Source organism: Lepidochelys olivacea (genome assembly GCF_965140295.1).
Source record: "Lepidochelys olivacea isolate rLepOli2 genome assembly, chromosome: 3".
Lineage (NCBI taxonomy): Eukaryota > Metazoa > Chordata > Testudines > Cheloniidae > Lepidochelys > Lepidochelys olivacea.
Genome location: NC_140413.1, coordinates 43,951,191 through 43,968,317, shown reverse-complemented (window position 1 = coordinate 43,968,317; position 17,127 = coordinate 43,951,191). Strand labels below are relative to the sequence as shown.

Sequence of the window (17,127 nt, the reverse complement as noted above, 5' to 3'; positions counted from 1 at the left end):
TACCATGACCTGGAGGCAAGCTCTGTAGGTGCTTCAGCAGCTAGGCCTTGTAAGTTCTAGCCTCGGTGGGTCCAATGTATCCTCAATCATCTTTTACTCACTGGTATTTACAATTATAAGCCTGAAGCTAATCCATCTCCTTACAAAATCATTTCCTCCATTATTTGCACACACACACTTGTTATAATAGGGTTGTTAATGAATAAATACAATCTGTGGGAAGCATTCTGTCCTCATTTACAGCAGTGTAAACCTGGAGCAATTCCACTGAAGTCATTAATTTTTTAGGATTTATAGCTGTGTAACTGAGACCAGAATTGGGTCAAAATTGATATTCAGAACTATGGTTGGAATAGACTTTACTAGCATGGAGAAAGAGAAATTATTACTAAATTGAAAGCTCTGGGAAGAGAACAACTAAACATAACCATCATTAATCAATAGACTTTTATAGATACATTTCTGGTTCTGGGAACAAATTTTGTCTTTTCAGGTGAGTGCCTTGTGGAATAGAAATAGGTATTTGATTAATTTTATCTGAAAATACTGAATGAAAACAAATGTTCAAAACTGATAACTGGGGGAAAACAACAATTAATTAGTTGGCGTTATTAACGAATTATTTTTCTTACAAGTAGTTAAGGGAAAACCAAAATAAAAAAAAAAGAGCTATTGATACTGATTATTCCTGAGATCATCTCAGGGGATGTGACTCTCACTATTTTAGACATAGGAGGTCTTTTAATGCACTCACAATCAAGAATTGAACCAGACTGAAATAATATGTTTATTTAAGTAATTAAATTAACAAGAGAAAATCAATACACAAATTAATCTATAATAATTGTGCACATGACTTAAGTATATAAAATGAAAGGTAAATAAATGAGTAATATAAGGTATTAATATTTACAACCAACTTCTAATCAACTATGAACTACTAAAACATAAGAAAATCACATCAAAATTGTGATAAAATAGGTATCATAAAGGGTAAACCTCGAAACCCCATAGGAATCAACAACCATGCTATTCAATCAATTACTCAAGACATTAAACATATCAAAGGATATTTGTCTCCTGTTGAAAGAGGCTAATGGTTAAGTATCATTGACAATTCAATAAACACACTAAGTAAAATACTATCAAATAGCCAAGGTCAATTGAATAAAGGGAAACAAGGCTACAGCACTGTAACTCAGTACCAAAAATGTCTTAAAGTAAAAAAAAATTATAATAACTGTTAAGCTGAATATGGTAATATACTTGATGCTATACTGTACTATAATACCAACTTAAACTAGACTAATAAACAATCTTCTCAGATCTGTCTTAAGAAACTACAATTCTAGGACCAAGTATAAGTTTGAAAAAATACATTCAAGGTTGTGACAATTGCCGCTCAAGGTTAATCAGTGTTCAGAGACACATGCCTAGCTGGAAATCGTTACGTTAACACACAACAAAAGTAGAGATGTAAGAATCACTCTGTGTGATTATTATACAACAGTGCAGAACAGCTAAAGTTAGCTCTGGTTTGGTGGAGTTAATGGGCTAAATTTTGGAAATGGTGAAAGATTCTAAGCAAGTAGTTTATAAGTTGATGTTTAAATTGATGCAAAGTGAACAGTTTAGAAAACAGGGGTTAGGTGTGAAGAGGTGCTTTTATCTTTCAGTTAATTTGTATTAAGAGAGAAAAAACTTTTTAGATACCAACAGTCAGAAATAAAACACACTGTGTGACCTGGTGCACCCAGGGTTGTGAAGCACCTCAATACCACCACTCCTTAGAGTGAGGAAGTTTTGTCTTTGCCTGCCAGGAGTCAGTTTCCTGATTCCACCAGCCACAAGCAACACAAGCACTCCCCTCTCAGCCTACATAGGCTCAGCAGTCCCTTTGCAGGTTAGTTGTAGATACACTCCAACTTGTGTTACCTAGGGAGGGGGTGGAATCTCCTCCCTTAGAAGTTTTTAAGGTCAGGCTTGACAAAGCCCTGGCTGGGATGATTTAGTTGGGGATTGGTCCTGCTTTGAGCAGGGGGTTGGACTAGATGACCTCCTGAGGTCCCTTCCAACCCGGATATTCTATGATTCTATGAACTCCTGAGTCCTTCAGGGGTTCCCCTGACCCACCAGCCACTCAAACAATTTCCAGATACTCTGCTCCTGGAGGAAAAGTACATCCCAGATACCAGTTATACTCTAGATCCCAGTTCTGCTTAGCACACAGCACTTAATTTGTTTATAACAAAAACAAGAATAATTTTGTTCAATAAAGCTTATAGATTTAGTGATGGCAAGTAGAAATACTGGAGAGTAAGAGTTATACATAAAATAAAAACATATTACACAATCTAGAGTCTAAACTTAATTAACAAGATGTCCTCTTGTCTAATAAGACACTATTTACCCAAAGTTCTTCTCAGAGTTTTTCAACCAAGATGGCTGAGACCCTCTGGTGGCCCACTGGCAGCTTGTCTAAGAGACCTAACATGACACTGTTTGGTGAACTACTGTGTAAATGCCAGATACAGGAGGTCCCTGTAACACTTATGCGCTCTTGTGCCCTTTGCCAATTGACATCAACAGGTCCTTGACAGTCTCTCTCTCTCTCTCACACACACGCACACACAAACACAGCATGAACACTAGCAAGACTGGTATGTAGAAAAGTAATTAGAGGAAAACAGTACTTTTAGGCTTGGGCTACACTAGTGTCTTATGTTGGAATAACTATGTTGCTTAGGGGTGCAGATTTTCCACACCCGTGAGCAACACAGTTACACCAACTGAATTCCTGGTGTAGAAAACCCTATGTTGACAGGAGACCTTCTCCTGTTGACATAGCACCACCTTTTCAGGAGGTGAAGTACCGACGCTGAGGGGAAAAGCTCTCTCATTGGCGTAGTTAGCGTCTTTCTTCACTAAGTGCTACAGCAGCACAACTGCGGCACTGTATGTGTAGATAAGCCTTTAGTAATTGGAATAAAGAAGAGTAATCCTGTAGCAATATAATTTACCACACCCAAAATGGAAATGAGGCACATTTAGAGTGTAAGGTATTAACATGTTACATAACTCTGTAGTTAGAAACATACCCCATGATTAAAATAAGTGTATCCTAATATTTACAGCACACACTTACAAAGACTGAAGTGCGATTTTGAAGTTAGCTTTTCTCACTCATATATATACTGGTACTATAATACTACAAGAGGCAGAGATCTAAGGATGCTTCTCTCACCAGCAGGCAATTCTCACTCCCACATGCAAAAACAGCACATCGGCAAGAGAAGTAAGCATATAAGACACAGGGCAGAGTAGAACAGTGATGTAACCAAGCTGCTAGTTCTCAGTAACACTTAAAGTTAAGAATTAAATTTTGACAAGACAATAGAACAAAAGTTAACCATCAACCAGTGAATTCTCAAAAAGGCTAACACCATACAGTACAACTCCAGATGTTTTAGAAATATACAGCAAGAGAGTTATGAGCTCAAGGTTACTTTTTTAAGCAATGGCAAAATAGCTTTAGTAAGCTGGTGACAAATCAGCCTTAATATACAGACACACAAATATTATTTCCACTCAATTACATCTTTAGATGAAAAACAGACAACTCAATTTAGGCACAAGTATTTAGTTACAATGTATTAGTTTTAAATCCTGTAACTCAGTCCAGTTATCTTAAGGCTATGTTAAAGCTCTATTTCCCCCCATTTCTAGTATAATCTTTTTTGGTATTTACTTGGAATCCTTATATATCAGTATCTATGAAAGTCAAATTTATTAATTTGGAATTTTAATGTGAGGGTCCAGAACAATGGTCTGGATTTATGGAGCAACAATCTGAACTAGAAGGAAGTTCAAGATCCTGGAAAGGCAGTATTTCTGCTTTCTGGGCCACATTCTGGCCTCCTTCAAAGCACAAAAAATCCCCATGGAATTTTAGCAGTAAATATTGACTTAAGTCTTCCTATGCTTTAGAGCAAAGTGGAATTTATCTTCCTTTTGTTGTCCAGGGAATCTTCTAATATGGTGAAGATTTCATCTTATATTTGAACTTCAGGAAAACTCTTTCTTTTCAAAGGCTGCTTATATTTGGGACTTTGGACCATTAGATTCCAAAACCCAGGTTCCTGTTTGTAATGGACTGTTAGTTAAAAAAACATTTCTCTTTGGGAACAAAGTCTCTGCACACTGCTAACATGAATAGGGGAGGGATCTTCTTGGCTCAGGATTGGGATACCTCAGTTTCAGAAAGCTCAGGTGAATAGAATTGGATCTCTTAGTTGGAGAGAGAAAAATGAACTGGGATTTTGCAACACTTTTATGAGTTCTCTCTTGTAGGAGGGGGCTGGATTGATTCCAAAAAGGGAACAGTTTATGTTTCTAGTATCTTCCTTTTGGGCAGTCCAAGATTTTGGGATGTATGTAGATCAGGCTGCAGAAAATAAATTTGTCAGCTGCACAAGTCAAAGTATCACGGCATGTTCCCTACCCATCCAGCTCTGTATCCTCATCTCAGAACTCCTTAATTTCTTCTTTAGCATTGTTAATTAAAACATACGCTAACAGAATTGTTTAAAAATCTTTTTTTTTTTGCTCAACTGTTTGTTGCTATTTCTTCTTGAACCATTAACAATAGGATACATGTTTTCTCATATTACAGTTTATTTCCAATTAGGTTGATGTATTAGCTCAGTATTATAGCTTCAGAGTAGGTGTTTAAGCACAAGGGAAGGTGGATGAGTAAATTAGTCTTTCTTGACTATTAGATTTGGTGAGATGTCAAGAGGGGACAATTAGCTATCTGTTCTCACAAATATATTTCTTCTCTGAATGAAATTGATAAAATTCCTGGTTACTGAGGAATCTATAGCACAAGAAAGAGGAAAAAGGCAAGTAAACAGTGCCTATAACAGCTGAGGTTCATGAAAAGGTGATTATGCATTTAGCTTGGCTCGGTGTAGGTTCTGAGCTCTCTCTATATTCCCTTGTACTATTACTTTATCGCTTCTAAGTGAAAGAATATCAAAATTGCATTTTCAGTGGCCTAATTTAATTCTTTAGAACCCACAGCCTAGGTTAGCCTACATTATGCAGAGAAAGATTTTTCAGTCTCTGGGAAATGGGTGGCCTCTTTGATACTGGGAACTATACCTTTTCAGTGGGGTACCTTCCCAGGCAGGAATTCTGGGGGAGACTGTTGCAAGAAACCCACATTCTGTAGCTATATTGGGGGGAGAAGCTCTCCCACCAACATCATGCTGTGCACACGACCACTTATGTTAATGTAACTTATGTTGCTCAGGGGAGTGTGTTTTTTTTTTCACGGCCCTGAGTCACATACATTTTGCCGACATAAGTGGTAGTATAGGTATGGCCTTAGTAAGAAGAGTTTCTGTTCTGGTGGAGCTTTTAGCTGCTTCTTTCTTCTACTCAGCTTATCTTCTTTCATTTCTATTTACTGCTGGTACCATGAGGTGTTCAGAAATCTCTCTGCACCCAAGAGGCTTGAAAGAGATTCTCTTTACTCAGTGATGCTGTTCCAAGTGTCTCTTTGTATCAAAATATGGAAGATAACTGGAAGAGATTAAGCAGAGCTTCACTCTGTATCTGCAAGTAATGAATGCCAGTGAAAAGAGAAAACAATTGGAAGGTAACCTTATTTTTCTGGTAATAATGGGTTCTGATTCTAGATGACCTTCTGGGGTCCCTTCCAACCCTGATATTCTATGATTCTATGATTCTATGATTCACTTGATGTCAGTTTTCAGTTAACTCAAGCAGAAGAGGCTAATTGTGAAACTATTACAGAAACTTTGGGAGTACTGCACTCCATGGAAAAAATGAAACACATGAGAGAAGATTTTAACCTGAGGGTACAAAAATAAAGTGAAGCCTTAGTCTAGGTTTGTTGTGGTGTATAAAAAATGAAATTAAAATGGTAAACTATCCGTTTAAATGCTCATCGTTTTCCTCGTCTGGCTTGCAGGCTAGGGGGCTCTCTATGGAAGCGTGTGATCAGAGAGTCAATCTGCGGAATAAAGTGTGGTAAATTGTGCCTCTCTGTTTTATGGAGTACTCTGCTTTCTATGTCTTTATTTTTTTGGTTCCTGTGTGCTATCAATTTAAATATTAAGAAATAAAGTAGTGTTACTTCTCAAGAGTATTTCATGTTTTTATTGAACTTCTCTGTGTGTACGGTATGAACATAACATTTGTAACTGGCTCTTCAACCTTAGGTTAGTCTTGCAAATCCAAGTCCCTAATAAGAGACCAGATTGTGACCAGAATCTGGAACAAAGCGCTCAGATACTACTAGGGGACCCATAATTAACCCCTGACAAGGCAGTTAGAATTTGCTACACTACGGAAGTCACCAAGAATGAAGCTTATGGCACATGGACAGTGCTCTGATATTGTAGACATGATTGAGAATCCAAAACACCGCAAGAAAAAGGATATGAGGCAGAGATGCATGTGGAGCTCAAAGTCAAGCAAGAACAGTGCACAGAGCTGTACACACTAACAACCAGGACAATGCCTGGCATATATAGGAAAAGAAACAAGAAATGCAATGGATTATATCACTTTGCAAGCATCAGTATTAACCGTGTGGACAAAGAGGATGACGACAGCACCACAAGCTCAAATGAGTTTTTCATAGGAGAAAAATAGACACTGCAGCAGGAGAAAATGAATGGATTGTCAACCGGAAACCAATAGGACTTGGGGTCCTGGGAGCTGCCACACTTAATGAACATGACACAGTGTTCATCACTGATATAAATTAGTAGTTGCAAACAGAAGTGGAGTCACGTCAGGTTGCCCCATGGTCATATTAGGTTGTCGCCCCAGATGGACAAATAGTGATGAGGGTTAGGCAACACACATTCTCCAACTTCCAGAGGGGAGGAAGATAAGGGACAGTGAACTGGCTGTTTTAACTGAGAAGGTCTCAGTTAAGCAACTGCCACAACTGGGTAAGATAATCAAGCCCAAGGTCATAACAGTACCAGAACAAACAGACTCACTTCCTCCTGAAAAAAAGTAGTGCTGATATGTCAAGGGAGACCTCGTAGTCTAAGTGACAGTGCAAAACACTTGAGCGTTTAATTGAACATTGATAGTAAGTTTAGTTGCTAGCCTGGTTATAAGTATTTGGAACTGTGTGTTACATAAAATGTTCATTGTTGACTGTTACATTTTGGCTGGGAAAGGAAGAAATTATATTGGGCACTGTAGGTTTAAATGATTTAGCTTCTCGGACAGGAAGAGTGGGGAGGGGACACTGCAGAAACTCATATTCTGTTATGAAGAGGCATGTGGAGTTATGTCACTGAATAAAGAAGATCGCCTTAAAGCACGGCGGGTTTAGACTGATCACTGAACACCACAGTCACCTAGCTGGTAGACAAGATTAAGGTTTGGGCCTTAATCCAGTCTTATGCCCATGTGACTCCAATTATTTCAGCTCTGCTAAACTGGAGGAACACAATGGAGAACGAGGCATGTTGTTCCTGGTTCTCTTCTCACTTATATTGGTGCAATTCCAGAGTAACTCCACTGAAGACAGTGAAAGTTTTCAACTGGCGTGAAATGAAAATCAGGCCCATTATTTTTATATTTGATTACTATATTGTAGTTTGCATAATTTACGTATTTAGTGTTGCTACTTTTTGTATTAACCATGTTGTACAAAAAGAACAGATTTTACTGAAGCACTCTTTTCAGACTGAATTATTAAATAACATGGAGGTTACCTGCTGAATGTGATAAAGTAACACAATAGGAACACTTAATTCTGCAGTGAAGACATAGCTTAATTCAAGTTATCTGCCTTCAGGTTAACTACTCTTGAATTAGCCTAGCTCAAGTGAGAGCAACCACACTGAAATAACTCTTCAACAGGACATAGTGATTGTGGGAGCCTCTGATTTGTGCTAAATTTGAGATGTAGTCAATACCCCCAGCCAGTCTGAGTAAAAAACCACCACACTCAGGTAAAGGACTTTTGTGTGTGGTTGAGACTAAAGTCAGGGGCAACATATGACTTAAGAGCAAGTTAACTTTCCAGTGAGGACAAACTTCCAAACTTTCAGGGTGGTTAAGCACTGGAATAAATTGCCTAAGGAGGTTCTGAAATCTCCATCATTGCAGATTTTTAAGAACAAGTTAGACAAATACCTGTCAGGGATGGTCTAGATAATACTTAGTTCTGATTTGAGTGCAGGGGACTGGACTAGAAGACCTCTTGAGGTCCCTTCCAGTCTTATGATTCTGTGATTCTATGGTTATTCATAGGGAAAATGATGTTGTAGGAAACTTCTCCTAAGGCCCATTCCTGCAACTTATTTCTTTGAAGTCAGAGAGACTTCACATAATTTTAGGGTGTCCTTGAGTGGAATTTATTGCAGGATGGGACCCTTACTGTGGATGACTGTTCCTTTCTCTTTGTAGGTGAACTGGACAATTTGATATGACCCACTTCATTGTGAGTGCCTCCAAATTTAATAAAAAATCAAAACCAATTCTTTCTCTCTTCCCCCTCCCATGCCACATCCACCCCTGAAGTAGTAGCTGAGACGGTAGCAAACAATCCTCATGCCCAGATTTGTTAAATGGGAAAAAAAGTATAAAACTCTTGTCTTTTAAACTTAGGTTAAATTCAGGACTTGTGTGCCATTTCTGTACACGTTACACCACTTACTGCTGTATGCTGATGGACAAGTCAGTCAGGTATATTCTGCCTCTGATTTTTTTCCCTGTACCTGCACTATGTTGTGAAGATGTGTGATGGTGAAAGTTAAGAGAATGATAGTATTTCCAGCTTAATCATATGCCACCGGCATATGCACTTAAGGCCTTGTGCATGGGAAGTTTATCCGGTTACCTCAATTGCAAATAAAATAAAATAGAATACAGGAAATTTGAGTTGATTTGGCCTTCTTGCTATACATGTGTTTGTTTGTTTGTTTTTAACTAAATATTTCAACGTCTGGGTATAACAAATACACTCTCCTACTGCTTTAACCTGGCAATATTTGTGATTTTGTGTATGATAAAAGGAATGTGCAAAATATGTTGTGAAACCCGAAGTAAGCAATAGCTACCCAGTGGAAGGGTTCTTATGGGGAAAAATGACTTAACTGGTAGGTTAACAATGTTTTTGCTTGGGATGCAACTTTTTTATATATGTTCTAAGGAATGTGAGTTATACTCATGTTGATTTTTGTTTGCTGCCTAATAGTTTCTGACTGAACAATTCACTGAAAACATTGTGTCTGTTCTTTCTAGACCTGAATTTCATAACATTCAATCTCATTGCCTTTGTGGGAGTGTCTCTACAGTGGTTTTCCTACAAAATATTCTGAAGTATTTCTAATGTACTTTGTCCCGCTAATTTGTTGAATTGCAGAAGTACAAACATTCTATACTTCTGTGCCAAACCTTCTTAAAACACTTTAAGAATTAATACAAAGTGTAGGAGTACTTGTGGCACCTTAGAGACTAACCAATTTATTAGAGCATAAGCTTTCGTGAGCTACAGCTCACTTCATCAGATGCATATCGTGGAAACTGCAGCAGACTTTATATATACACAGAGAATATGAACCAATACCTCCTCCCACCCCACTGTCCTGCTGGTAATAGCTTATCTAAAGTGATCATCAGGTGGGCCATTTCCAGCACAAATCCAGGTTTTCTCACCCTCCACCCCCCCACACAAATTCACTCTCCTGCTGGTGATAGCCCATCCAAAGTGACAACTCTTTACACAATGTGCATGACAATCAAGTTGGGCTATTTCCTGCACAAATCCAGGGGTGGGGGGGGGATGTGAGAAAACCTGGATTTGTGCAGGAAATAGCCCAACTTGATTGTCATGCACATTGTGTAAAGAGTTGTCACTTTGGATGGGCTATCACCAGCAGGAGAGTGAATTTGTGTGGGGGGGTGGAGGGTGAGAAAACCTGGATTTGTGCTGGAAATGGCCCACCTGATGATCACTTTAGATAAGCTATTACCAGCAGGACAGTGGGGTGGGAGGAGGTATTGGTTCATATTCTCTGTGTATATATAAAGTCTGCTGCAGTTTCCACGATATGCATCTGATGAAGTGAGCTGTAGCTCACGAAAGCTTATGCTCTAATAAATTGGTTAGTCTCTAAGGTGCCACAAGTACTCCTTTTCTTTTTGCGAATACAGACTAACACGGCTGTTACTCTGACACCAATACAAAGTGTGTGTGTCTGAGAGCGAGGGGGGGATGTATGCAAAGCTGGCACAATATTTTCCTTTTAATCTTACCATGTACCTCATCTTTAAAGGTCCAATACAAGGCATCCTGCAGTGAAAGGGGTGTGTCTGTTTAAGAGGAGATTTTTTTTCTCCTTGAAAGTCAATTTCAATTCTGCTATTTCACCATGAGGTGTCTGAATAGAGGCCAAACCATTACTGTCTCTTGGGAGGAAATAGCCTCATTTGCATAATATTCAGTTTCAATAAGGAAAAGTTTCATTTCTGTTGAATTTTGGTCTACAATGTTCTCAGAAGCCATAGGATTGGTCAGTCTTGTTTTATTATTCTGTGGGTCAGTGTGATATTTTTCCCCATGTATTCTCCTTTTTTCTCTTAAATTTCAGGAAATATTGAATTTGATCCACAAGCTATTCATCATCCTGACAATAATACTTGTGGGAATTGGTGCCAAAACACTAAAATCAAACTTTAACTGTTTTTCACAAAAGGGAAAGGCCAGTGCACCAGATAAAAAATGTATTTCCAAACATCAATAAAAAAGAATTGTATTGTAGTCATGACAGTGTAGTCTAGTACTATTATCATTGTTATTACTTATCAAGTTTATTACACAGAATAAGAAACAATCTCTCCCCCCAAGAAGCTTGCAATCTAAATAAAGAAGAGAAAGGGTAGGGGAAAGAAAGAGACTACACAAGACAGCGAACAATGTGATGGTAGCAAACATCATATTAGGTCCATTTTAGTTTTGGTTTCCATTTGTTATATACATCCTTTCAGTAGGTTTGTGTTAGAAGGGGATTAGGTAGGGGGAAAGACAAGGAAATGGAGGAGTCTTGAGACCATGAGGGTGGGAGAGGGGGAGGAGGGGAACAAATATTTGCCACAAACTGCGCAGAGTGAAAAGTGCAGAAAAAAGTGTGATGACATCACCAGTGTCCATCAGTCTCTGCTTGAACTGTTTTCTGCAGCTGCCTTGTGCTGGCTCCGTCTCTGGCTGGCTCCTCCCTGCAATTTCTTTCCAAAAGCCACAGGGCTGTAAGAGGAGCAAAATATCTCATGGCTCCAAGTAGTCCCGGAGGTGGGATCTCCCCGGAACTGTTCCGGGCCTGGGGTGCTGCATGGGAGAGTGGCCACAACTAAGCCCCATTTTGCCCCTCCCACAGTGCATTAGTACTAGAGGGATGCAATGTTCTCACGGCTCTCTGTTTCTCTCTCTGTCCATTTATTACTAACTATGTACTGAGCTATGACAGCACTATGAAATCCATTTCTGAAAAAGTCATGGGGAGACTTTCAAAGGCACAAAGGGCAGTTAACCACCCAGCTGCTCATTCTTGTTTAATTGTTTAAAATATATAAACATTTGTTTTTTATGGTGGATTACTACCAGAAGGCTATGGAAAGAGTACATTTCTTAAGGTGGGTTTTGAACAGAGGGTGGTGGGATGATGCTCAGTCCAACTCCTTTGAAGTCGATGGAATCCTTTGCACCGATTTCATTGACAGTTGAATCAAGCCCTTTTTGCACAAGCTAAAAATTAAGAATTGTTCCCCTCACATCATCTAGCCTTAGCATAGCACTAATTTTGAATAATCGAGACTTTGCATTTTACTTTTTTAAGATTTCCTTCATCAATGGCTGTTAGCCAGGTTGGACAGGGATGGTGTCCCTATCCTGTGTTCGCCAGAAGCTGGGATGGGTGACAGACGATGGATCACTTGATGATTACCTGTTCTGTTCATTCCCTCTGGGGCACCTGGCATTGGCCACTGTCAGAAGACAGGATACTGGGCTAGATGAACCTTTGGTCTGACCCAGTATGGCTGTTCTTATGTTCCTAACCTGTCATGAAGTGAGTATGACAGTGAAATATGTTCCTTTGTGTTTTAGAATATAGAAAGGATGGTAAAACACAGTTTTAGTCATTTTTTCATCCTTTATTTGGTCCTTATCAATATCAAAATATTGGTATTAGTGAGCAGCCCTTTGTTCTCAAAATGAATGTAAAGAGTTGTAACTTGGTAGCAAGCTTAAGTTAAATATTGATACTTATAACAAGGTGTGAAGGCTAATTAGACAAGAGACACAAGTCGTAAAATGACTGTTCTAGTAATTTTCTACCAAGCTGACTTCTGTAGGTGAAGCAAGTAAACAGCCAAGAATACAAATTTACATAATTTTGTTGGTGTTATTTAGCATATGTACTAAGAGGAAAGAATACTTTAGAATATTTATACAAAATGTGTCTTATAACATGACAAAAATTTGCAATACCTCTAGAGCAAGGGTCCCAAACTTGGTTTGCGGCTTGTTCAGGGTAAGCCCGTGGTGGACCGCGAGACACTTCGTTTACCTGAGCGTCCACAGGTACGGCCGCTCGCAGCTCCCAATGGCTGCGGTTCACCATTCCCGGCCACTGGGAGCTGCGGGAAGTGGTGGCCTGGCCCACGCAACTTCCCACAGCTCCTATTGCCCGGGAACGGCGAACCGCAGCCACTGGGAACTGCGAGCGGCTGTACCTGCGGACACTCAGGTGAGAACTGGAGGGGCAGTCAGTAGGCTAGGAATGGGCTGCTGGGCAACCGGACTGTGCTGTTACCTGGCAGGTACTGCAAGCTCAGTGCCCAGCTGAGCAGAAGCTTTGATTTCCACTCACTCAGCCTGCACTAGTGAGTTCCCACTCACTTACCAGACTAAAACTCCAGCCTCTTCCAAGAAAGTAGAAGGGCAAGAGGAGTCCTACAACCTTAATGTGTGGAGAGAAGAAAAGGGAAGGATCCCTGGCTCCCCACTTACTATCCCTCCGTTTCTATTAGACTGCAAAAAAGAGAAAGAGAGAGAAATGACTGCCTGCTATTGTGGGCTCTCTGGGAGGCAGATAATAGATGTTTCTCTTCTTTTGATTGAGAGTTGGATAAGAAGGAACTCCCAGCCTATTTAAATACTATGTTAATTTGCAGTTCTTCTGCTCACCAGCCTAGGCCTGAAAAATGGATTCTCAGCAGCTCTCCTCCCTCAGACTAGGCCCTTTTCCCCAACCACAGTTAAATTACAATAGCTAGAACGAGTGCCCTGAGGTGACACATGGGTATAGGATGGACATTAATGGGGTGAGTAAGTTGGGAATCTAAGGCACATGCTTGTGTGGCATGGAGGTCAGATATAGTTTGGGAAAGAAACAAAGTGCATTAGAAGATGAGTGAATGTGGGAGGGAGGAAAAGAATGAAATATAGTAACTTCTGTTCTTTAAAAATACTGTACTTAGATTCTTGCGGTATTCCTGGTCATATGAGAATCTAGAAGTTGGCCATGCTTAATACTATGTGTTAGTATTTGCAAGGAGTCTTTAGGATACTACAGCAATAGTATCAACATAAAATGTTGGCATTCCAAATTTATGGCTATATCATCAGAGTGGTATTATACACAGAAACATCATGAGGGATTCCAAGTTTTTATTAATTTTAAAACTACTGCTTATATTGATTTTTATTATTTATAACATTTGTGGGGGTTTTTATTTGTGCAGGTTGTCTGGATTTCAGCTGCCATCATCTATTGTGAGCACAGGATCTATCCTCACACTTTGTTTCACCACAGACTTTGCTGTGAGTGCTCAAGGTTTCAAAGCTATCTATGAAGGTAAGATCTGCCTGTTTTTATCCATGGAAGTTACTTGGAGAGTTATTGCAGGACCTCATTTTGCTTGAAATGGGTTTGTTTTGAACTGTTGGTTGGACCTCAGGGTACTCTGTTGAGACCTTGAATCCAAAACTACAAATATACTATGACTTTTCTGAATCCCAGCATGTCATTCATAGATGTAGTCTTTATTTTGAAATTGTGCATACAATCAATGGTGAAACTGAGTGCTTGAATCCATACCTGTTTGAAATTATGGTTCCAAAAATGGGTCCTGAATTATATTAATTTTAAAAATTTTATTTTTTTGTCTTCAACAATTACTTCTGAAAACTTTTTTAAATGCTGGAACTGGGATATAAAAACGTGGTTTGGATACTAATTTGATCTTGAAAATTAGTATGAGATACTTTGCTTATGGATAAAATGCTCACATTTAGAAACTGAATGGCTTTGATATTTGAAAATAATGAGACAAATAACAAAGGAGTCAATGTGAAAGATGATAAACAAGTTTGAGAATTCTGCATTTGTAGACAAGGTAAGGCCAAGGACTTCATGTCTGACATTATCTACTATGTACTTAAGTTTTAAGCTCTTAAAGCAGGAGCAGTAGTATTGAGATAATAGCTTTGAATCTTACAGGAAGGATAATACTCCTCTTTTGACTTCTTCATCCTACATTTTGAAGTTGTTATCAGATTCAGTGGTATACAGTAAATCACTTATAATTCTGAGTTGAATTATTAATTTTTAGTGTAAATACTTCCTTTGTTTTTATAACTGGGAGATGATAATCTCTACATAGTTAAAGTTGTGACAAGCTTGGTTTTGAACCCTTTTCTCCCAATCCAATTTTGCAAATATGGAACCAGTCTTCCTGCAATTTCATAAGTTTAGACTTCTGACAGAGGAATTTATTTCAGAAATATTTGGGACAATAAGTTATTTATCAGCTACTACAGTATGAAAAGTCTGATTTTTCACCTTTGCTGTGTGTGAAATGTATCTCAGAAATGGCTTGGCCTTAGGAATTTGGCCTTGGTCTATTCTTTCCAAGTGTGGTGGGATAATTTTAGTTATTCACAATGGATAGCTTTTTGGTTTTGTTTTTTCAAATGTGCCAAAGTCCTGTTGATTTAGGTTTATAAGTTACTTAGACAAAAGGTTGATAACCCTGGAGCATTTATTCTGTGCATTTATTGTGGACTTCATTATATTATCCATTGACTAATAATAATTCTCTCTCTCTTCTAGACTAGTACATACCTTTCCCATATTAATTAGACACCTTGTGGCATTAATTCTGGGTGGGATATTCAAAAGTGTTATCTAAGGTTTTGTTGCTGTGACAGTGTACTATCTGAGTAATAGCTTGAAGTCTTCAGATTTGTTTATATAGGAACCAGATATCCAGCTGTGGTTGCTCTACTGATAGCTGGGGGATACCAGAATGAATTTAATTTGGTGTTTGTGTCCTATGAGCTGAATGAGAGGCCTAGTCTACACTAAATTTCTTTTAGCTAAAATTAATCACTGGTGCACTTCTGTTGGTAGCAATGCTTGGGGCAGTAGTGAATATAAGGTACTATCAATCATCAGCACTTTAATCACCATTTACTTGGGCTATCTCTAAAATGGATTAGATGACCCAGCTACTTTTCTACACTAGCATTAACCCCCATGGCTCTCACTAGTAGAGCTGCACCAATATTAATCATAGTAATAAATTTTAGCGGGAAAAAGACTAGATACAGCCTTATGGCCCATGTAGACAAGTCCTTATGGCCCATGTCAGGAGCTTTTCTAGGGGACTCAAATAGAAACCTCAAAAATAGGAGCTATGCTATGGTTGCCTCAGCTGCAAGTAGATCTTTGAATACCTCCCCTTCCAGCAGCTGCACATGAGACCCGATCCCATCCTTGCATGAAAACTGTGCTCTCTGCTTTTCCGGTTGAGACATAACAGACTATTCAAAGGAACTTCTCTTGATTGTCTGCAAGGGAAAGATAGACAGAGCCATAGCCTGTAATATAATGACACTACTTGCTGGCCTATTTTCTTTTAAAACCCCGGTAGGAAGGGATGTAATTAACACTGACATAGATGGTGCCGCTCCCTGGTTAAACAAAATTATAATCTTTTAAATGTATTGCTGTAAAAAATGGCATTGTTCATCAGGTCTACACTACGGCTTAAGTCAATCTAATTTACATCATTCAGGGGTGTGAAAAAGCTCCCTCTCTCCCCAAGCAATGCAAGTTTCGTGCTGTCCACACCGGCACTACGTCAGCAGGAGAGTGCCTCCCGCCAACATAGCTTCCACTTCTCACTGAGGTGGAGTAAATATGCCAGTAAGAGAGCACTCTCCAGTTAGCACAGTGCGTCTTCACCAGACATGCCACAGCAGCACAGCTGCCTGGGTGCAGCTGCACTGATGTAGTGCTGTAGTGTAGACTTGCCTTCAGACAAAGTGATGACTGCCACTCTCCAGTGTAAAAAGGTGCAAAGTGTGTAAGTCACAAGAAAGGAGGAGTTTTGTGGATTTCTCTGGGAGGTCTGACCGTTGCTGACTCAGACTAGACAGATTGATGCACTTGGCATTTGTGCTCCTGAGAGTGGCAACACGGACTTCTTCCCAGCATATTTAGGGCACTCCTGTATACACCATACACTGGGAGTAAGTTCTTCCTTATTAATTGAATATTGGTCAGTCAGGAACAACATTCAAAGGGAAAAATTCATCCATAGAGAATAGATGTGTCCTGAATAATACAAAGGTAACACAAAGGACTTTAGAGCCACAAAAACTGGGCTTTTCATCACCCTATTCACAGGCATGCCAGGGGAGTTATTCCAGATTAATGCTGTTGAACTCTCCCTTGTTTCATGGCTGCAGATGAAGAGAAAGGTTCTGAAGAAGTCAAATATCAGGAACAGCGAAGTAGAAGGGTAGAAGAATTTATTTTCATAAACTTTCCACATTCTGGGAAGTTGCACAGTGTGCAATTGCAAAGCTAGCATTTTCCCCCACTTTCTTCTGAATAAGAAATTTAATCTGAATTAGCCCCTAATTGTTACACTCATACAATTAAAAATCAAATCAATTTGCAATAGATTATAGATCTATTATAGATCTATTATAGATAAAGCTATAATTCCTTAAATAATAAAATTATCTTTAAAGAAAGATTTTAAAATATTATCATG

General features: G+C 39.0%; 1 protein-coding gene across 1 annotated transcript in view; it reads left to right on the top strand.

Annotated features, from left to right (window-relative positions):
* CSMD1 (CUB and Sushi multiple domains 1) overlaps nt 1–17,127 on the top strand; it is a 2,028,540-nt gene that overhangs the window by 513,138 nt on the left and 1,498,275 nt on the right. Inside the window, exon 3 of the mRNA XM_084623138.1 lies at nt 13,804–13,916. Within this exon, the coding sequence (XP_084479264.1) occupies nt 13,804–13,916 (113 nt within the window). The remainder of the gene's footprint in view (nt 1–13,803; nt 13,917–17,127) is intronic.